The 22,656-nt window shown below is 37.1% G+C and overlaps 2 protein-coding genes across 4 annotated transcripts in view; one reads left to right on the top strand and one right to left on the bottom strand.

Annotated features, from left to right (window-relative positions):
* The window catches only part of Marchf7 (membrane associated ring-CH-type finger 7), a 33,796-nt gene extending 17,313 nt beyond the window's left edge, over positions 1-16,483 (top strand). Inside the window, 7 exon segments of the mRNA XM_085834885.1 lie at positions 1,251-2,349; positions 4,098-4,270; positions 8,219-8,328; positions 10,839-10,952; positions 12,493-12,541; positions 15,184-15,197; positions 15,199-16,483. Coding sequence (XP_085691011.1) covers positions 1,251-2,349; positions 4,098-4,270; positions 8,219-8,328; positions 10,839-10,952; positions 12,493-12,541; positions 15,184-15,197; positions 15,199-15,243 — 1,604 coding nt within the window. The 3' untranslated portion in view covers positions 15,244-16,483.
* Positions 16,484-19,237: 2,754 nt separating this feature from the next.
* Positions 19,238-22,656, bottom strand: part of Ly75 (lymphocyte antigen 75) — a 127,844-nt gene continuing 124,425 nt past the window's right edge. For all 3 annotated transcript variants that reach the window (XM_085834884.1, XM_021149961.3, XM_021149953.3), the window contains 2 exons: positions 22,222-22,248; positions 19,238-19,733 (listed from right to left, as the gene is read on the bottom strand). In XM_085834884.1, coding sequence (XP_085691010.1) covers positions 19,534-19,733; positions 22,222-22,248 — 227 coding nt within the window. In that variant the 3' untranslated portion in view covers positions 19,238-19,533. The remainder of the gene's footprint in view (positions 19,734-22,221; positions 22,249-22,656) is intronic.

Below are 22,656 nucleotides of genomic sequence, written 5' to 3'. Positions count from 1 at the left end.
TGTGACTTGTCTAACAACAGTTTTAATGAGTACTTTTAGCTGAATTATGAACTATGTTGTTATGCTGTTTGTCACTATTTTATGTGTATGAGTGTATTTGCCTACATGTGTGGCTATGCACTACTTGTGTGCCTAGTGCCCAGGGAGGACAATACTGTGACAGATCCTCTAGATTTGATTTGCAGATGGCTGTGAGCCACCCTGTGGGTACAGGGAATAGAACCCATGTCCTCCAAAAAAAAAAAAAAAAAAAAAGCTAGTGCTCTTTCTAGCCGCCCTGACGTCATCATTTTAAGGATTACGTGGAACTGTATGATAATTACATTTTGAAATGCACGGTTTTTCTCTGTACGTAAACTTAAGCTTTTCAGAAGTGATCACATTTAAGTGAGTAACAGAGAAGAGTGCTGCTCAGAGTTAACAGTATCGTGTAGGAGCGGGGTTTGTGCTTCTTTTAATCACAGTCATATTTAATCACAGCACATATAGACTCAGCCTGTGGATAGTTTACCCTTCTGTTGGTCCCAATAAGTTAGTACAGTAATAAATGTACCTCTTACACGGGGTAGATGAAAAGTGTGTTTTCATAAAAGAGTAGTAGTGTTTGATTGAAACCCCACCAGTTCAGGAGGGCTGTTGTTTATCTGGTTGACCTTGAGGCAGGGCCACCCTGAAAAGCTGAGGAACCTGGAGATCCTCCTCCTCCCTCTGCCACCCAGGTGTGACAGGATCCCTCCTCCCTGCCTTGCTTTTGAAAATGCAGATTAGCAGAGGCCTGGACTGAGCACAGTTCCAAGCCAGTGTTAAAGGACTAGACATTCTTACTTGTTAGCAAGGCATAGCATGAAATTATATGGGCACTAAACATTTATGTAAAGTAATCTTCATATTTATTGCATAGAATAAGAAGAATCTTGAGAACTGTTTTCCTGGAATGCATATTTCTTTTTAAACCATTATACTATTATTTGGCCTAAAGTTGTGTGTCAGTATCTGATTCCCATTAATGCATTTCACTTGTGTCATCAGCTCTGTTTTTGAATTTGCAGTACTCTACTTTGAGTTTGTACTCTACTCGGGAGTACTTCAGAAGTAAATTTTTTCTTATAATAGTTAACACTGTTTGTTATAAGATAGATAGCATTTCATTTCAAAACCTAGTCTTTCAATTTGGCAGGAGTCAATAAATGTGCATTCAATAATGCTTAAATTATTTCATAATTGGTTACCTTCCCTTCTTTCAAAAATAGATGTTCAAGAAAGAGTTCCTTCTTCATATTCACAGGGAGCAAGACCAAAAGAGAATGCAGTGAGCACTTTACAGTTGAATTCCTCATCCACCAATCACCAATTGCCTTCTGACCATCAGACAGTACCAAGTTCTAGGGACTCCGGTAGAAGTTCTTTCAGATCACATTTTTCTCCAAGACAATCAGAATCTTTTCGCCACAGTTCACATCCTGCATTTTCATATTTTTCAAGTAGAAATGAAACTCCAACTATAAGCAGTTCAGAAAGGGGTTCATCTCAGAGACCTTATCAAGAACCTTCTGACAATGAAGGCAGGCGGACAACTAGGAGATTGCTCTCACGGATAGCTTCTAGCATGTCATCTACTTTTTTCTCACGAAGATCTAGTCAAGATTCCTTGAATACAAGATCGTTGAGTTCTGAAAATTATATTTCTCCGAGAACCCTGACTTCACAGTCTCGGAATAATGGAACCTCCTCATCCTCTGACGTCAGTGAGGGCAGGGCAGCTGAAGCATCTCAGGGATTTAGATTTCTTAGGCGAAGATGGGGGTTGTCATCGCTCAGCCAAAATCATAGCTCGGAACCAGAGGCAGAAAATTTTAACCAAGAATCAGAAGGTAGAAATTCAGGACCGTGGTTGTCTTCCTCACTTAGAAATAGATGCACACCTTTGTTCTCTAGAAGGAGGCGAGAGGGAAGGGATGAGTCTTCAAGATTATCTACGTCAGATGTACCACCTAGATCTCATATTTTCAGAAGAGATTCAAATGAAGTAGTTCATCTTGAAGTACAGGGTGACTCCCTTGGAGCTGCTGCCAACAGACCACAAGCATCTGGAGCATCAAGCAGTGCTTCTGCAGGTGGCTCCACCCCAGAGTTACCTCAGGGTGGAAGAAATCCAGGAATAACAGGGATTCTTCCTGGCTCCTTATTCCGGTTTGCAGTCCCACCAACACTTAGCAGTAATCTGACTGACAATGTCATGATTACTGTAGATATTATTCCTTCTGGTTGGAATTCAACTGATGGGAAAAATGATAAAGCTAAAAGTGCACCTTCAAGAGACCCAGAGAAACTTCAGAAAATCAAAGAAAGGTAAATTTGAATATTCAACATACATTGTAAGCTAGATCAGATTAAAGATTTAAAATAGCTCTTGTTATCTAAATTTTCTTACAGACAAATGGTGATGTAACCATAAGGTAAGTTTTGGGGCGTGACTTTTACCAAGAAATGATGTGTGGGGCGTGGGGGTGCACACCTTTAATCCCAGCACTCGGGAGGCAGAAGCAGGCGGATTTCTGAGTTCGAGGCCAGCCAGGGCTACACAGAGAAACCCTGTCTCGGAACAAACAAACAAACAAAAAAACAAGAAGAGAGAGAGAGAAAAATAAGAGGGGGGGAGGGAGGATGGATGGATGGATAGATGTGACATGTCTTAATTTATCTTGATACATACAAATGCAAATCAGTTTCTTCTTCCATAAATACAGTACTGCTAAATGGAATTTAGTTAGGAACAAGAACCAAATGGTAGCAAATTACCAATCTATATTAGCCTTCAATAAATTAATTTCTTACCACTTATTTTTTTTCTCAATTTTCCCTTTTAAAGATACACTTTAATGTGGGTTATTTTCTTGATTTTAAACTCCCACAGTTTTATTTTAAGGAAACATATACTCTCCCTAGTACTATTAGCTTTACCACTTGTTCATGATAGCAGTTTCCTCTGATTGTAAGCGATCTGAAGATTGTAGCTTAGGTTTCTTAACTTCAAAGATGGCTTTATTGATCCTGACTGTTTACAATAATGTACCATCCTGCCTGGTTAGGTGGGTTTTGGTTTTATTTGGTTGGTTTTTGCTTTTTTTTTTTTCCTTTTTGAGATAGTTTCACTATTATGTAGCCCTAGTTGGCCTGGAGCCAATAGAGATCTACCTGCTTCTGTCTCCCACGTGTATTAAAGACACATGCTTCCACACCACGTCCTAGATAATATAGTTTTAAAAGATCATTTATCTTGACAGAGTTTGTAGTATGTGTTTATTATATTTTAACCTCCTATATAAGGATTTTAAGACTACACTGATTGATAAACACAGAAAAATTGGATCTACTTAGTAAAATAGAGTTGAAACATGAAGGGAAACATGTTAAATACAAAACAAATGTTTAGCTTTTCAGAGTAGTTTGTGCTTAATGTCATGTTTCTGATTAAGCTAAGGCAGAAAGTTACCTTACATAAGTCCGTGTGTCCCTTTCTGTAAATGTCTTGCTAACTTGACTCTCACTGTCCAGGCTGTATTCATTCAATACTGTCTATTTATTGTATGCCTCTTTCATGTGCCATCAGTTAACTAACAAAATATGACTTAACAGAAAACTTTGCTTGTTAAAAGAGAATTTACATATAAATGGTACATGTTAGTCTGTTTATGAGGATAATAGAAAATGTGGGTTTTAATGATTAAGATTGTTCTGCAGTAACCTTGCAGTTGTATTGCAGTTGACAAATGACCTGTGTGTTACCCTTTACTGTTGGATTTCCAGTAACCTAGAACACCTGAATAGTTAAAAATCTCAGTGATTTTGAAAAACATGAACTTAAGATACATTTCTGAAAACAAAAGGTGAGCCGTTTGAAGATGACCAGCGGTGCGTGCAGCAGGCCTTAGTCGTGTCCACATTGTGTTCACAGTGGCAGGAACTCTCGGGTCACTCTCAGTGCTGCTTGCCGTACTCCTCAGTAGAAGTAGAAATGAAAGATTGAGATTCTGGATAATGAAATGGCTATTTAGGAGGAATTAAGATAGTTTTGAATTATGTGCCTTCTCTTTCAGCCTCCTTTTAGAGGACTCTGATGATGAAGAAGAAGGGGACTTATGTAGAATTTGTCAGATGGCAGCAGCGTCATCATCTAATTTATTGATAGAGCCATGCAAATGCACAGGGAGCCTGCAGTATGTCCATCAAGAGTGTATGAAAAAGTGGTTACAAGCCAAAATCAATTCTGGTAAGATTCACCCTTTTAGAGAATTGTTTTCAGATTCTTTTTCTAAAATATATACAGATTGTAGGTATTTCAGCTGACAAATCTGTATACTATATATAATTATAATTTAACCAGTGGTTATGACATATACCATCTTACACCACACTAAATGATAAATCAGACACACTCACCATTTAGCAGCTATGTATTTTGAGAAAGATTTATTGCCTGTGTCATTTGTCAGGTTGTCAGGGAATTCCTTTGTTATACCGGTTTTCATGGTGTTGGTTGTTAAGGGAGCACCTTTCTTAGGGTACACCTTTTAATTTTAGACCTTGATAATAAGAATCTGGCTTTCAGAAGGAAAAGAGCATTTTAGCAGAGAGAGCAGCTACTAAGAAAGACTTAGGTGTATTTAAGGAACTGAGTGGTCATGGTATGGCTGGCATCTAGAGGCTAGCTCATGCAAGACTTTTTAAAATAGGGGTTAGAGCTTAAGTTTTTATCTAGGTATAATAGGAAGCCCCTGAAGGAGGCAAAATTGAAAAAAAAAAATTTTTTTTTTTTTAAATTTTCCAAGATAGTTACTTTGTGTAAGCCCTGGCTGTCCTGAAGCTCTTTGTAGACCAGGCTGACTTCAAACTCACAGATCAGGCTGCCTCTGTATCCCAGGTGCCTGGGACTAAAGGTGTGTACCACCACCTGGCTGAAATGATCTTATTTGATTGATTGCTCTGGAGAATAGACTTCAGGGTAAGACCAGACCTGTAGCCAGGAGACTAAGCATAATCTATTCTCAAAACACTTGCTGGAGTTGGTGATTGATGCTGGAGTTGGTGATTGATAATTAGCATGTGGTATTGCTGGTAGTTTTCATAGAAATGGGATGGTATAGGTATGTTTTGGAGGTAAGTTTATTGAAATTTGCCAGGGAATTATAGACCTTTTACTGAAATAAGAAAGATAGAAATAAAATTAGATTGAGATAGGGTAACTCAGTTATATTTTGGATGTGTACTATATTGAACTTCATTTTAAGTAACTACATAGAAACATCAGATAGTCTGTTAGCTAGACAAGTCTCATCATTTCAGAAGGAGCACTCAAAATTAGTTTCCAGTACCACAACATTACTATGAGTAATGCTGGAAGCTTTGGGGTTAAAGTTTTAGAGAAAGACAAGGTATCAAAGAAGTGGGCTAAGACAAATCCCTGGGGCATCCAAGATGATTTGATTTGAAGAACAGCCTCCGGTCAGACTGTTGGTAAGAAGGTGAGAAAATGTTATTCTAAATAAGCCAGAATACTTATGTAGAAGTGGGTACTCAGCATTGATAAGAATTGAAGAATCGTAAGATGCTAACCCACGTAGTGGGCTAAGGATGTGATTTAACAGGATTCAGTGCTTGCTGTGCAAACTTGAGGACCTGAGTTCAGATCCCTCGCACCCTAACATTGCCCCAGTCGTAGCACTGGAGTTCAGCTAGTCTAGCCAAATTGGAGAGTTTCTGATTCAGTAACAGACACAGCAATCTTGGAAGTTAAGGGAGGTAGTGATAGAGGAGGATACCCAGTGGTAACCTCTGGCTTCCATGTGCACACACATGAACATATGTGTAATACATATACACAAATTTTTTAAGGAATAGATAAGCTCTTTTCCCAACAAGCTAAGATACAAGGTAGCAAATTAGGATATTATATGGGGTCAATGAAAAACATTTATTTTGAGGTAGGGAAACATTGGTGCGTGTTTTTGAGAGGGTGTTGGGTTGGAGCAGGGGAAATCCATGAAAAGAATCAAAAGAAGGCATCTGGAGCACAGGGTGGATGGAGGAGAGCTGTTTCATGTCCAGGAAGCTCCTGTAGATAACGCGTGTTGATCTGTTTATTGCTTTCGGGTGGAAAAATGTATGACCTGCTGTATAAATGTTTCCATTTTCTTAGAGAAGGAGATCTTTAATTGAGGGATAGGTTAGCAGATCTTTAGATGCTGGGAAATAACATTCTGGGGTGTATATTAAAATTTTTTAGGTAACATTAATGTCCATATAATTTTAGAGAGGGGGAAACGATTTAGTGGCAGAGTACCTCCTGTCATTTGTAAGGTCCTGCATTTTAATACTCAGCCCTGCCAAAAATATTGAAATGAAAGACATGCATTTTTTAAGAGTTCTTTACTGATTCTTTGACACAGACATAGATTGAAATACTTCGCTCCTTTGCTAATGAATATGATTAAAGATAAGTGCAAGATAATTTTGACTGTGGGAATTAATCAGGAAGGGAGAAAGGACATCAGTGTAATGTGTTATGGTTAAGATGTGCTGGAGAATAGGAAGCTTTCAGATGCACTGTGTTCTGATGGAAGCGTTACGGTGACTCAACAGTCTATAACAATTGGGTGAGAACATTTCACATACAGCTCAGGCAAATGGGCAGCATAGTGTCTCAGCTTGGTTCTTTTTCTTTTTGTGAGGTGCAAAGGACACTCCCAGTTCCCAAACTCCAAAAGGCAGAGATGAGCTCAGCCTGGACTATTAAGTATTGCTGCCTATTAGACAGAAACCAGCATTCCTAAGGGGCTTGGGAAACCAGTTCCTACCTGCCAGAATTAGTCACTTCCTTTAAGTCTGGCAGAAGGGACACATAGCTCTCTCTGGTGACGTATACCTATGGTTGCCTATCAAAGCTTTTGCTGGTCCCCAGGCTCCTTCGGTATCACGAGTGCCTGTTGTGTGACCTCCTCCCCACAGGTCCCGCCTCCATTCCCCTGTTTCTCTCACTGAGTTCTGTTTCCCCTCTGCTGCTCTCCACTCCTGCAGATAACTCTGTAGGAGCTTTCTCTGACTTGGATTCCTCCAGAGAGGACTCTGGTTGTTTTCTCTCATTCACAATAAAAACTTCGTACACTTTTTTTTTTTTAAGAAGGTTTGATGCTGCTCTTACTCTCTTTCTCAGTCTTCAAAGTCTCTGTAGATTTGTGCAAGTGCCTTTAAGATGATGAGTGGAGCTGAATTGAAACCTCTCTCGTCACTACTACTCATGAAACTTTAGGACAGGTTTCAACTGGTAGCTGTATCTAATAATCCCCAAATAGTAGGAAAGTCTACATAGAAAGGCCTACTAAGGTCTAACTATGAGGACCTACTAATGTGGAGCTACTGGCCTGTGATAAGCAAGTGTTGAATGTAACAAGTATCCCCCCACCGCCTCCAAAATTGTGAGAGTGTTAGTCACATTGACCTTTTTACAGTGTGTAATTTAGTGGTTACTTGAAAACTATTTCATCACCCAATACAGAAAGTTTGTAGTCAGTAAACTGTTAATTCTCTGCTCCTCTCCCTCAATACCTGATATTTTGATAGCCTTGGTCTTTTGGCCTTTTTTCATTTGCATATCTTAGCTACATATGAATGCAATAGTAAAATATTTGTTATATCTTTACCAGCATATCTTGGGGAGCCATGTTGTAAAATGTATGAGGACTTAATTCTACTAAATATTGAAATAAGCTACTTTTATTCCTTTTTCCTCTTTTAGTCAGCAGGGCAGATCTTTGCTTAGATCACAAACATGGCCTATATATGTATGCTCTGATACCAAAAATACTAATCTGTGTATGTAACTAGGGTTTGAAGTGCTAGGTCATTAAACAAAGTTTTCATTACATGTCGTCATACTTCAGGAGGAAGGAAGAAGGTACAGATGACATTCCTTTGCCTCATTGTCAGCTTCCCATAATTACAGGATAGATGAATATGTGGGATTTTTAAAAAGGTATCTAAATGATGGGTGGAGGCGTGAACATCATATAGAACCTATTTGTCATTGTACATGGTTAATTTTACATACATTTTATTTATTGCAATATTGTAATCTTGTCTTGTATGCTGTTCTACCCCTACTCTTTTAAACCTTGAGCTTAGGACAGAAAAGCTTTACCGTTTGCAATTTGATTTTTGTCAGGTTCTTCGTTAGAGGCTGTAACTACCTGTGAACTCTGTAAAGAGAAGTTGCAACTTAACCTGGAGGACTTTGATATTCATGAACTACATAGAGCTCATGCAAATGAACAAGTTAGTATATTTTGCCTAATTTGGTAAGTGTCTGTTGTGTGTTTAAAGGACAGCTCTTGAAGAAAAGATTAAGTCATGGTCAGAAAACCTAAATTAATAATATTCTTACTATAATTTGAAAGATGAGAAGTTTATCATTTCATTAGAAAATTCCCTTTAAATAAAAGATTAAATTAAGATAAACTGTCAGGCTTCATAAATAAACCTAAAAATTAATAAAAGTTTAGGAAATTAGGCTCAAAGTAGGTATTGCCAACCTTATCTCTCCACTATTGATTAAATGATCTGGTTGGAAGAAACAACCTAGTTTTTGTTTTTTCCTTGTTAAAGGAATTCTGAGAGAAGCATACATGTTCAAGGGGAGTCTGAAGATGATTTCATCCCAACAAAAATGAATCCACTGCTCAGCTGTTCCTTGCTTGCTTGCTTCTCTCAGTCCCTGACATCTGCCTCCCAGTGCTGTTTGGTTGGTGGGTGGGTGGGTGGGTAGGTGGTTGGTTCGTTAGGTGAGCTTTCAAGACAAGGTTTCTCTGTGTGGCCCTTGCTGTCCTAGAACTCTGTAGACCAGGCTGGCCCCTGAACTCAAAAGAGATTTGCCTGCCTCTGCCTCCCAAGCACTGAGTTTAAAGGCGCGCACCATTATTGCCTGTGTGTTGTATTTTACGGATTTGCCAGCTTGGGCTAATTCATGTAGATGAAATCACACAGTATAAGGCATTTTGTGAACAGTCTTTTGGAGACCTGAGTTGTATTCCTAGCATTGGTGTTGCACAGCTCACAGCCCTGGTATCTGAGGACACTTACACTCGTGTGTATACATATCCTCTTACAAACAAGCTTATATAGATACACATAAAATACATCTCCTAAAAACATAATGTGAGATAAAGAGATACTGTTTGAAAGTCTGATAAAAATCCTTGGACTTAACTGCATTCAAATATAAATTCTATGTGTAATTTAGTATACACTAATAACTGAAAGTAATTGCTTAGGTCCAGGTTTAAGAATCACTGCTCAGAACAATGAGACTTGAGTTGCTATAAGTATTACATATTGCCATTTGTAACGTTTCATTCCCTAATGAGCTAGTTGTACAAAAGAAACTCAGTACAGTGGTGTCTTAATTACTAAGGCATCTGTGTAGGCAGCTGAACATTGGTATTTTAAAGACCAGGGAAAGTAAGAAGGGTGGAATGAGACAGAAATGTATTGTTGTCTTAGACCAGAAGTCAGAAAGCTCTTTTCTGTGGCCACCTCTTGTCACATTTTTTCATTCAAGGGATTTATTTTTATTTAATCATTTTAATGACCTGCATTCTTACATAAAGGAGAAGTATTAGACAACTAGGTATAGTCATGTAAATGATAGTCTTGGCTTTATCTTAATTTTACATGAATCATGGATTCTAGTGGCTAGAGTTAATCCTAATTTTAAGTGACTAATATAACTTTATTCCTTTTTTAATTTTATCTTTTGCAAGTTGATAACCATCAAAAATTGTTGTGGTTGAACTGTTTTGTTTTGAGACAGGGTCTCATAGCATAACACTGACTGACTTGGAACTTGCTATGTAGACCAGGCTAGCCTTCAACTCAGATCCACCCTCACCCCCCCTCCCCAAGTGTTGGGATTAAAGGTCTGTGCCACTGCCTGGTTTAAACCATGTAAATTTAAAAAACAAAAACTAAAATAAATCTTTCCCAGGTACATGATTTCCTTTCCAGTTAGAGTAATGTCAAAATGATTAAACATTTAAAATTCTTAATGATAGAATTTGATGAATGGTTTCTAGAATTAATATTAGTGTACGGTTCTAAATTTCAGATGTGTCTATTTTCCAGATCAGACACAATTGGTCTCTTCACTGTGAAAATTAAAGGAACAGATTAGATTTTTTAAACCTCTGTCCTAATTTATGTTTAGAGCTGTGTTTATACTGGTGAAGTGCTAGCCTAAGTATTCCTTGGATCATAAGTTCATTCCCCAGGGCCACCAATACAGGCAAGACGACAAGTTACTCAACAGGTTTGAAACTATTTAAAAGTCTTCTATTCCCAACAACCCCCCCCCCCCAAAAAAAAAAGAAGATGCTAATATCAGTGTGTGTTTGCATGTGTTGTTACCTTTAAACTAATTGGGTTACAAAAAAAACAGTATAAATTATAGTGAGTATTACAGAATTAGGTTAAAATGAAACTAATTTATAAGAGTAAACTGAAACAATTATTAGTCATTTGTAAAAGAAAATCTTTTAGGAGCTTTATATAGAAAACTAAAATACATTATCACACCAAATGATTTAAAAGGTAAACTTAAATGATTAAATGGAGATAGACGGATGAAAAATACAGCCTGTGTAGGGCAGCCTGGTATTTTAATAGATGACTATATACCTTTCTAGGAGCTGTGTCTGAATACTTTTTTTTTTAAGTTTATCATAAACATTTACTATCAGTCACAATCCTAATTTCATTCTCTGTGTCTTCTCTTTGCTTCCCCATTCAAGGCTGAGTATGAGTTTATCAGCTCTGGTCTCTACCTAGTTGTCTTACTGCACTTGTGTGAGCAAAGCTTTTCTGATATGATGGGAAATACAATTGAACCAAGCACTCGTGTCCGAGTAAGTAGCATTGGCATTGGGGAAAGATGGGAGGGTACGATACAGTTGTTTTATGTGTTCATATTGTATTCCTCCTTACTGAGGCCTTACTTTCAAATGTTTAATAGTAAGTCTATATTTAAGGGAAAGTGCTGTCTTCTACGACAAATACCCTAATTTTGTCATAGGCTGTTTAGAGAAAGAAGTGACTTTTCAACTCTTGAAAGTGAAATATTTCAAGGAGAAACAGGGTTAGAATTAGAAATACCAAGAAAATTTTGTTACTTTTAATTTATAGAAAGAAAGCCTTTAGTATTACATCTTAGAAACATGAAATTGTGTTCCAGAGGCCAAAATATGGAAGATTGTTTGATGGTTATTATCCTGTAAAGGGCTACCCGCTAAGCTAATAATATTACCAACTAAAAGGAACTAGTTGCTGTAAATAATGTTTAATTGTACCTTTAAGTTAGCTTTCTCTTAGGTATTTGTAATCAAGCTTAGAATCAAAAGAAACTTTTACACTCTGTTTTGACCATTTTGTCTATCGCTGTCTTTTTGCAACATTTTGAACACTTCATATCTTGAAATGTGTTCATAATATGGTAAAAAGTGTGAGGTTTAACCGCTTTTATAATTCTTAAGTATATAAAGCTTTTAGAGTTCATGTTAATGTGAAATGTTTTCATTTTAATATGATAAAAAGTATATGCGAAATGCATGCTGCTATTCTAAATAATGCTACTAGAAATTAGAGTATTGTCACACCTGTTCTAATCTTCAGATTTAACAGGATTTGAAATAAATTCAGACAGCACATTTTCAGTTTATTACCATATATGAAAGTAAATTCAGAACACAAGTTAGGTTTTTCTTGTACTTCATCATTACATGGGTGTTTAAGTGACCTCACTGATGATTACTTACATTAAGAATTTAAAACCTCATGTGCTGTAGTTATGAATGCTCTTAAATTTTCTGTTAATTTCTAAGTACTTCAGAAGTCATTCTGCTATCTGGAGTTAATACCATTAAAAGATGTCTAAAATGGTGTGTTAGCTCTTGTGAATAAGAAACCATATAAATCATATAAGTAAGATCTATTGAATTTACCCTTTAAATAACCCTAATTCTACAGCTGTGGTAGAAGTCACTCTCAGCATTGTTGTACAGGCCCTGAGCTGCACAGCTCTCTCGCTATCAGGGTTGGCAGGCAAACATCAGTCCATTTGGGCCCAGAAAACAGTTTGCTTTCTCCCCCATACCCCTTGATTTCATATTTATTTTTTCAAAAGTGTTAGGAAGACAGCATTATTAGATACAACTGTTTGATTATGTTTTCTCCCAATTTTGTGTTACTGGTTTCCCCATGATTAATAATGATTGTATAGAACATAATATAATATACCCTTAATGTTTTAATTTTTGTTGTTGGGGAAGACCCTTATTTAAAGGATTAAAATGTTTTGACTTCTTAAGTAGAAATAAATCTCCTATATGATTCTCTTTAGATCCATTTGCAACATTTAAACTACTGTATTTCTTTCTGCATTGTTTCTAGTTTATTAACCTTGCAAGAACTCTTCAGGCACATATGGAAGATCTCGAAAGTAGGTGGAATTTTCCCTCCCCAGACTTGTTGAATGTACTTTTGCAAATTAAACCCACAGCAAAAAAAAAAAAAATCTTTTTTAAGTGTACTCTTTTCTAGGAAATTGAGCTTTGGCTTTAAGCTTAATACTACTAGAATTAATTGATTTGGGTGATAAAGGTTGAACATGAGAATTAAGTTTTTAAAATTTTTTTTATTTAAGGTGTGGAAGGAAGCCATTTTAACCTAATATTTTAAAGCACTAATTTTTATTATTTGTGATTAAAAGGAAAACAAACTTAATTACTAAACATATCTGTTAAGGCTTTGTATTTTTAATATATGAAAAAATTTTACTTTCTATTCAGTTTCAGATCATGAAAGATTTTCTTTAGTCTTAAGTTTGGTACCAGGAAAATAAGGAAGAAAGGTCAGAGCCCCTAAGAATAGGGTTTTGTTTGTTCTTCTTTTACTCACAGAGTTCTTTGTGCGCCTTTAACACATAGGCAGCTGGGATTTCCTAGGGGTCACATTGTCAAGCTCTTTAAGTGAAGACACATAAGCCCAAGTCACGGGCATTTCTGCAACCTGTTGTCTGTAATGTATTACAGTACATCTGTGTGCTTCATACCAGACAGGGACAACATTGGCTTTGGAACAATTTCTGGGAAAGATTAAGCCCATCTGATCATATGGAGCAGCAAGTTTCCATTCCAATGTATATATAGTCTTATAGAGTGTTTTAAATGCGTATTTTCATGCTGATTGTGCGCTTACTGTCTGCAGAATAATGTGTAAGACTATTACCTTTAGAAGAGGGCTGGCGGCAGCCTTTGAAGATAGTACTCGCTGAGACCTTTCATTTCCTTACATAGTTTAAGACATGGCCTTAGGCCTTTTAGAAATCCTGTTACACCTGTACTGATTTTAGGTTTTAACAGGATTTGAAATAAATTCAGACAGCACAGTTTTCAGGGAGCAGGGGGGTGGGGGGGTTGTTTGGATGGTTGGTTGGTTGGTTGGTTTTTTGTTTTGTTTTGTTTGGTTGGGTTTTTTTTAATCATCTGTGAAAATTAAAGAAGCCAGTTGGAATTACTGTCACTGTGTTTTTCATTTTTGCTTTTTCTTTTATTATAACCTTCATAAAAATACTTCTCTGGAGCCGGGCATCGTGGCACACCCCTTTAATCCTAGCACTTGGGAGGCCAGCCTGGTATACAAAACGAGTTCCAGGACAGGCAGGGCTATACAGAAAAATCCTGTCTGGAAAAAAACCAAACCAACCAAACAAAACCCAAAACACCTCATTGGCTAATACAAAAGTTTATCTTTTGTTTCTAAAAATTATAATTTCTGTTTTGGTAGATGTGGTGGTGGTGGTCATTTGTTTCATCATCTTTTTCCCTAAGATTTCTCACTTAAAAATATTCTCATTTAAAATAGAATTTCCTAAACATAGCATGGTCTTTTCCCTATATGTGAGAGAAGAGAAATATAGAGGTAAAATTATACAAATTCAGCTAAGAGTAAACGGTAGCAGTGCTTCAGGCATCTCAAATTAGTAGAGTATTGCTGTGTTCTGAAAACTAGCTCAAGTGTATCGTCCACCTAAAATCATGACATTCCCTTCAGTGTGATCCTGTGATGGAGAATTTAACAACAGGGTTTATGTCAGTTATAATGTTAACATTTTTTTCCTGCTTTGTCTGGGTTCATCCTGTATCCTAAAGAAGCCAGTTGGAATTACTATTCACCGGGGGCATTTTTGGTTTTTTTACTTCATAACCTTCATAAGGTTTGCATTAAGTTTATCTGCCCTTGATAATAGTAAAAGTATTAGTTAGATGTTTATTTGAAAGAGCTTAGATTTCCCCTAACATATAAAGCAGATTATAACAACGAATAGTTTCTCGTTACCTTATCTATCCCAAACATTCCAGGATGCTTTATCTTTATCTTGTCTCACTAATGGCCATCGAATAACTTGAGGTCAGAAGTGTTATAAAAATGATATTTCTGAGAGTTTGGCGACATGGGGATGATCTCAACAGCAGGGTTTTTGTTGTTGGCTTTGCTTTGTTTTTTCTGAATCCGATTATTTTAAGTTAGGCTGTGTCTATATAAAGCTTAACTTACTCAGTAGAGCTTTTTTCGTGGCATTGTATAGACATAGCTTTGATGTAACTTGCAAGAACATCCATAACCTGTTATTCTATGTACATTTTTTTTCATTCTCATCGGATGCATCAAACATGCAGCGGTAATAAGCCAGATTCTACTCAGGTGTGTGAGAGCACTTGCCTTAAATTCACTTTTCCTCTGGTGTATGTTTATATACATATCATTAGCTATTATGAACACAAGCTGGTCTCAGAAAACATTTTTTTTAAAAGATGCTCTTAAGCCACATTTTTAAGCATTTTCATTATATGGAAACTATATAACATCCAAAAAGATGTGGGGGTGGGGACATTGTCAGTGGGCATCACCCACAATCAGACCACCCTAACACTATCATGATAACTTACCATTTTGACCAAACAGTATACTAAATTGGGATTTTTGTTTTATGAGTCATTGCTGTTCTGGCTTCATGTTTACAAATCATTATCATTCCCTTTAAAAGTCATTCTTTTGATCATCCTGTTTTTCTCTCAACAGCTTCAGAGGATGAATTCTGAAGAAGATGGAGACCATAAGAGAATGCTTGATATTGCCTAACTTCATTTAAGAAAAAAAAATGGATGATCTGTGAACATGTTTATTAAAACTGGCAATTAAGTATGAATAATTTCATGGGGTAATGCCTAGTAGACTAATTGACTATACATAAAATGAATATATATATATACATGTATAAATGTAAATATATATTCATTCTCAAGTATTGCTGAACTGAAATTCTTGAGCTGGACCTTTTAACACTGGCCAGCGAATCTCATGTTTATAATATGTAATCAAAGCATTTTTCCTTTTGGTGAGTGGGAAAGCATTACCCTTGTTTGAAATATCTAAGCAGTGCTCATCAACTTTCTTCTTTGTTGCAATTACTGTAGTCATATTTATGGGAAAAAATGTTTGTGTATTAGTCTCTTGCTAGTGAAAAAAAGTCAGATAAAATGTCCTTTTGAAATAAAATGCCAATGGCACCTAATTAGTTTTTCCTCTTTAAATGCCTTAAGTTACAGCCACATTTTGATAATCATTTACTTCCAGTGTTTAAAATTTTTTTAAAAGAATGGGAAGTTTGAAGAGCATTATTAGGTTTCCAAATTTAATTTGAATTCTAAATCCACTTAGCAATAAAACCTAATTTTTAAGGAAAAAAAGTATGTAAAAGATGTAGTAATGATGGATAACTTTTGTATTGATTTGCAAAAAATGCAGATTATATTTGATAGGCCATGGTATGTAGGTATTCCTTTCAGGAATATTACAGCTGTAAATTATATCAGAATTGCCAATCAAATGATACTTGGTTAAAAATTACTGAAAATCTCAAGTTAACAGAATATTTTTTTAAAACCCACATTCAAAGTTTAAAACACTGGTTTTCAATGTGTTTTTAGTGTTGTCACTTCTTTATAGAGAAATATAACCTATTTGGATCCTGGTCATTTTTAGGTGTTCCTTGATAATTCTGAGCATTTATTTGATGATTGTTAATATTTTTCACTACCTTTGCAAAACAGATAAATTACTTATTCAACATTAATGAGTTTGCACTATGGTCTTGAGCTGTGTAAACTTGCGTAATGATTTCCACCGTCAACACCCTTAGGATATACATTACAATTGCGGGTGGTTTCAGATTAGTCCAATGTTGTGGCAACAACTAACTTTCAAAACCTAAATAGAAACCATGTACTTTGTCAAATGTGAATGGACAGTTTGCCTACATTTAGTTTGTTGGTGTTAATGTAAAACCTTGGCTTGAAATAAAGTGATACTGATTGATTTATTTTAGTTTGAACTTTTTCCTTTTAAACTGGTCCTCAATGAGAAACTAAGAAAGAATTTAATTAAAATTTCAACTTTTATTTCATACAATGGTTCTAAAGTATTTTCTCAAGTTTATTGTATGTCTGAGTGTTTTGCCTGCATATATGACTCTGAGCCATGCCCATGCTGTGTTCGGAGGTTAGAGAAGGCTTTGGATCTCAGGGAGCTGTAGTTAGAGTTGTTTGGGAGCTGACATGTTAAAAGTGTTTGTAATGGAGCCCAGATCATCTGCAAGAGCAGCAGAGAATATTCTTAACCCTGAACCATCTGTTCAGCTGCTAAACATGCCTTCCAACATTTGTTTTCTGTGCATTGTCTTAAGCAAAAGCACAAAATTTAAGAATGACTAAATATTTTCTGTCCTTAGGGAACTGAGCTTGAAATATTAAACACTTTTATAAAATTCATTATGAAAATGATTTTGGGGAGTGGGGGGTTCAAGACAGGGTTTCTCTGTATAGCCCTGGCTGTCCTGGAACTCACTTTATAGACCAGGCTGGCCTCGAACTCAGAAACCTGCCTGCCTCTGCCTTCCAAATGCTGGGATTAAAGGCCTGTGCCACCACGCTCAGCTTATGAAAATGATCTTAATCCACAAAATAATGACTTGGTAAAAAAATGTTCTATAATTCATACATAATTTGCTATTAGCCACTGGTTGATAGGTGCTAAAATGTGACCATCCAAAGATCCGTAGTAGGGCTGGCAGAGGCAGTGGCTCAGTAGAGAGTGCTTGCCGTGAGTTCAGTCCCTGGCTCCCATGTAGAAGCCAGGTGTTGCCTGTGTGCCTATAAACCCCCAGTGCTGTGCAGAGGTGAGGTTGGGAAGAATACTGGGGTTGTGGTTCAGTGAGAGAGAGTGTCGACCATATTTGTGGTGCTCTGACCTCTGTCATACATACATATATATGCTTAGACACCGCGCATACCAAAGAGAGAATAAATGGGAATAAAGAAAGTCATTGGTGGTTATAAGTTAAGCAAGAAACCAAACAATGAAAACATAGCTTAAAATGTTATGCTGTATACATATATCTACCCAAAATAAGAAGTGTGGCTCAATCATGGTGTTCCTGTCTGGCATGCACCAGGGCCTGGCTTCCAAACTTCTTCCCCACATCTTACTGCCATTGCTGGTTAGGCCAGGGTGGAGAAGATAGCAGTATTTTCATTTGGAACGCACCGCACTAGGCTGTCTGATTAAGGTTAAGAAGAAGACTGAATAATGGCTCCCATGCTCATCTGTCTATGCCAGCTGGATAATGAATGGCCTAGGGATGGTAAGTGGCTCCAGGAGATTGCTCGGTCAGTACAGCATGACTCTGAGGCTTTTCGGCACATAGTATGTGCTTTTAATTTCAGTGCTGTGGGGCTCAGAGATAGGCAGTTCCCTAGCTAAAATTCACTTGGCCACAGATCCAACTAACTCAAAAGAGAACCCAACAGTATGAGGAATGACATCAAGGTTGTCCCCCCTTCCTTGCACACGTTACACCAGCATACATGAACATACAGAAAATGTTTTAAGATTTAGCATTTACTACCAGGTGCCTCTAGACCAGATGAAAACTGAAATCACACATTGATTAAATGGAGTGAATTTCTAGAATACCATTCAGGAGCAGTTATCTTTAAGTTGAAAGGTCAATTCTGTAGCTACCCTGTTTGTTGGGTGATACTTTATGATGGAATGGTTTGCAATAAGCTGCTCGTATGGTAATAACAGACTGATTTGAGCACTTAAAATGCAGCTAAAACTGCTTTTTCATTTAAATAACCACATGAATCAGTTTTCGGGAGGTAATAGGACTGATGGGAGGTATTAAGAGGATGGTAGGGAAGGTAGGGGGAGATGGCCAGCTAATACTCTGAAAAGCAATCAGTAAGGCAGACCTCTCAGAATGCTTACAGCTATGGTAAACTAGTGTAACATTTGTTGTTTTAGTGTCCTGTATCTCTTGGCAGGTTATCACCAGCTTGTGGTTAGTACCATTAGATGCCATAATCCATTATGCCTGTAATCTCAACAGGTGGCATGCAAATTTGAAGCTACCCTGTACTACATAGACTGTCTCAAACACACAGATGTGTTGAAATAACTAGTGTCACCACTGGTGGTGATTAGGGGTGTTTCTGATGTGGTCAGTGAAAGCATGTAGCATAAGTATTTTCCAGGGCTGTTTTTGAAATATAAAACTTGGAAATAAATGAGTTGAGCTTTCTTCCATTTTTATGCTGTCAATGAATTTTTACTCTTGTGTTGGAAAGTATAAAGGTATCAGAAAAACGAACATTATTTGGTCTCCCTCAGTTTTGTATGTATGGTTTTGTGCCATCAAAAGATAAAATTTCCTCATAGTGAAAAGGAATAGGAAAAGGTACAAGGGTGGTTTAGGAAACCTTTGCTCAAGGGACACAGGGGTTAACCTGACAGGCTATCATCTCCATGACTTCTTAGCTAAAGCTGTAGTCTTCCCTTTAAAGAATCTATAACATAGTTGATTATATAAATACTACTTGTCCCAAATGGTCTATACAAGGGTGAAATTATGAACAAGTATGGAGTATAGAGTACTTAAGGGAAACACCCTGTTAGCACTCTGAATACCAATCAGTATCCCCATAGCCAGTAAGACAGGCTCCAGCTTGATGAGGGGGGTCTCAGTAAGAAGATTGCTAAGGATACAATGTAACAAAGAAGACCAGGCAGTGAGCAGCGTTTTACCAGCTTTATTGTACTTGCAGCTTTCATTTACTCAAATGAAAACTACACAGAAAACGTGTAAGTTAGATCCGGGATGCCTCCTTTTCTGAAACTTACATTTTTATATTTTTTATTTTATATATATTTTTTTCTTAGAAGGTTAATGTTTTGTCATTTAATACATGAAAATATTGATAGAAGAATAACCTTAAAAGGCTCAGTTTTTGTGGCAAGTTTTACATGAAAACCTTGCACAGGAAATTATTGTCAATGTATTCAATATGCTGGCCTGATATTACCAAACTCTTAGTCCAGCTGAACAGCATATTCATCATCTTCTGCAACTACCAGAGCACAGCCATCACTGTAAGGTGATAGTGGTGCAGGTGAAAAAGAGGTGAAGCCAGAGCGCGAGTTTCTTCTATAGAGGAACCAAATGATCGCTCCCAAAACTGCCAGAGTTACTGTGCTAGCAATCACCAGAGTCGATATTAAAATGTGGTTATCTGCAAAAAAAAAAAAAAAAAAGTCAAAATCCAGGAAATCGGTATACATGGTTTCTAACTAAACATAACTGTTACTTTAAGAACGTTGGTCAGGACGAGAATGTTTATATAGTATAGTTCATGTTCATTCCAAATTAGAATTAAACATTAGAAAGCAAGGACAAATGTCTATAAACATATAGCTAAGCAATTGGGAGGAGAGGTATATGTAAACAGATCAACAAAGTTCCAGAGGGAAAACCAGACAAATGTGTGATATACCAGGGGAGGCAAAGGCAGGTGGGTCAATGTTAGTTTGTGGCCAGCTTGATCTGCATATAAAATTCTAGGGCTACACAGTGAGACAAAACAGCAAATAAAAATCCAGAGTACAGACTGCAGTGAAGTTCAAGAACTCTGGCGTCAGGCATTGGAGTGGGAAGGATGTGTCCAGTGAAATTAGCCAGCTAATATTGCATTCGTGGGGGTCATAATACAGTGACTAATCAAGAGTGCCCCGAGGAGGGTGCAAAGGCCAAGTACTTGTGATCACATGTATACGGATGTGAGTAATACACATGTATAGAAATAACACTGCAAGAAAACTATACAACTGATAAGTTTACCAGACAGAGTCCAGTGTTTGGGTGGCGAGATAGACCTTTGGAGGGAAGGATGAGAACGTGGTGGTGGGAGTATTAACTATCTTGATTTGACTGACAGTTCTGGTGGATACATAAAACATCAAATGGCATTCAAGAGTGCATGTTGCACTTGTTAATTATACCTAATGATGTAGAGTTTACTAATTGGTGGAATTCGGAAACCTTCACAACAGATACTCATTGCCACTGGGAATGCAAAATAGTACAATTCTATAACAAGACCAATATATCAAATTTACAGATTATATTTTCAACATTGCAACCTCTAGATAAACATATATTTGTGCAAGGTGATTCTTTTTTCGAAGCATTGTTTATAATAGTGAATACAAGTGGAAGTGTCACACTGCTTAATATAAATCTTATACTGGCAGGGAATGCAGATCAATCTATATATAGATACTGAGCTAAAAACCCCACTGAGCTATTGATGAATAAGAGAGGCGGAGTAAGTCACACGTTTCAACCTCCTGCCTTACTCCCACACCCCCCACATACTTTTCCAGCTTAAAAAAGAAGTTAAAAAAGAAATTGACTAGAATGGTGCCCAATGAGGGTAGGCTACAGAAAGGCAGATGGGAGCCATGGTTGCCGCATATAGTTTGAAATTCAAATCATGCTCCTCTTTAAAACTGCATTTAAATCAGGCGGTGGTGGCGCACACCTTTAGTCCCAGCACTTAGGAGGCAGAGGCAGGCGGATCTCTTGAGTTCTAGGCCAGCCTGGTCTACAGGACAACCAGAGCTACACAGAGAAATTCTGTCTTGAAAACAAACAAAAACTCAAACACAGGTTTGAGTCTTAAGAATGCACTTAAAGACTAACATAGATAATTCTTTATGAACTGTACTTATAACTATGAGAAGAAACCTTTAAACAGTATAGAGTCCTTTTCCACAAAAACATTAAGAATTCCACAGAAAAGGATATTTAAATGCAGTCATTACATGCATAATTTACTTTAAACGTCATGTCTTTTAAATTTAATTTTTTTTTGTTTTATGTGTATGGGTGTTTTGACTGCATGTATGTTTGTGAACTGTGCATGTGCCTGATGTCTATAGAGGCCAGAAGTCCTCATCAGATCCCCTGGAACTGGAGCCGAAGAAGGTTGTGAATGACCGCGTGGTGCTGGGAATTGAACCTGGGTCCTCTGGAAGAGCAGCCAGCGCCCTTCACCTCTGAACCATTTCTTTAGTATGATGTCTTACCAGTCCCTAATGTGATATCTTACTTTAAGAGACGTCTTTAGGCGCTTCTCTTTAATCCCAGCACTTGGGAGGCAGAGGCAGGTGGATTTCTGAATTTGAGGCCAGCCTGGTCTAAGGGCTATACAGAGAAACCCTGTCTCTGGGGAAAACAAAAACAAAACAACAAAAAAGGAGACGTCTATATTCTGATAAAGTTCTTTATGTTATATAATATTTTAAGTGGGTGTACAGTAGCATCTTAACATGTGAGGCATTTTATGTGTGTGCGTGTGTTCAGTGTTACAGAATTTTTAAACTAACTTTTAAAAAGATTTGTTTGTTTTAGGTGAGTACACTGTTTCTGTCTTCAGACACACCAGAAGAGGGTATCAGATTCCACCGTAGAGAGTTATGAGCCACCATGTGGTGGCTGGGAATTGAACTCAGGACCTCTGGAAGAGCATTCCGTGTTCTTAACTGCTAAGCTATCTCTCCAGCCCTTAAATATATATATATATATATATTTTTTTTAATTAGGTAATTTCCTCAATTACATTTCCAATGCTATCCAAAAAGTCCCCAATACACTCCCCCCCCCAGTCCTTAAATACATATTTTAACGTGTGAAAATTTTAAAATTTGAATGTTACTTACCTGATAAGTACTTCTTGTCATATGGGGCTAAAATGCAAAAGAAAAATCAAAATTAAGAGTTTTAAGGATGCCTTACAAGATTTACTTTATATTCAGTTCTTTGAGATGGATGCTCTGTGAGCTTAATAGCCCCATTTTACTGCATCATCAAGTTTCTATCGTACCTGTTTCAAATTTACTTTTTTAAAATCAGTTTTCTAGACCTGACAAATGCATTGGCTTGGTTGGTAGAAAAAGAATAAAGGAGTGTCACAAAATGTAATAATAAATGAGAAATTTTTCTGGTTGTAGAGTCTGTAGAAAACATGTAAAATTAAACAGCTGTGGAATTTCTCAGTGGTTTGTTTTGTTTTTATTAGTTTGGGAGTGCATATATTTGAGTGTTTTGTGTGTGTGCATGTGCAATTCATCGCATACCCAGTGCCCATGAAGGTT

This window comes from Mus caroli, unplaced genomic scaffold, assembly GCF_978045245.1.
Source record: "Mus caroli unplaced genomic scaffold, Mus_caroli_1 scaffold_2, whole genome shotgun sequence".
In the NCBI taxonomy this organism is placed as follows: Eukaryota; Metazoa; Chordata; class Mammalia; order Rodentia; family Muridae; genus Mus; species Mus caroli.
The sequence above is the reverse complement of the archived record's forward strand: the minus strand, read 5'-3'. Positions and strand labels throughout refer to the sequence as shown.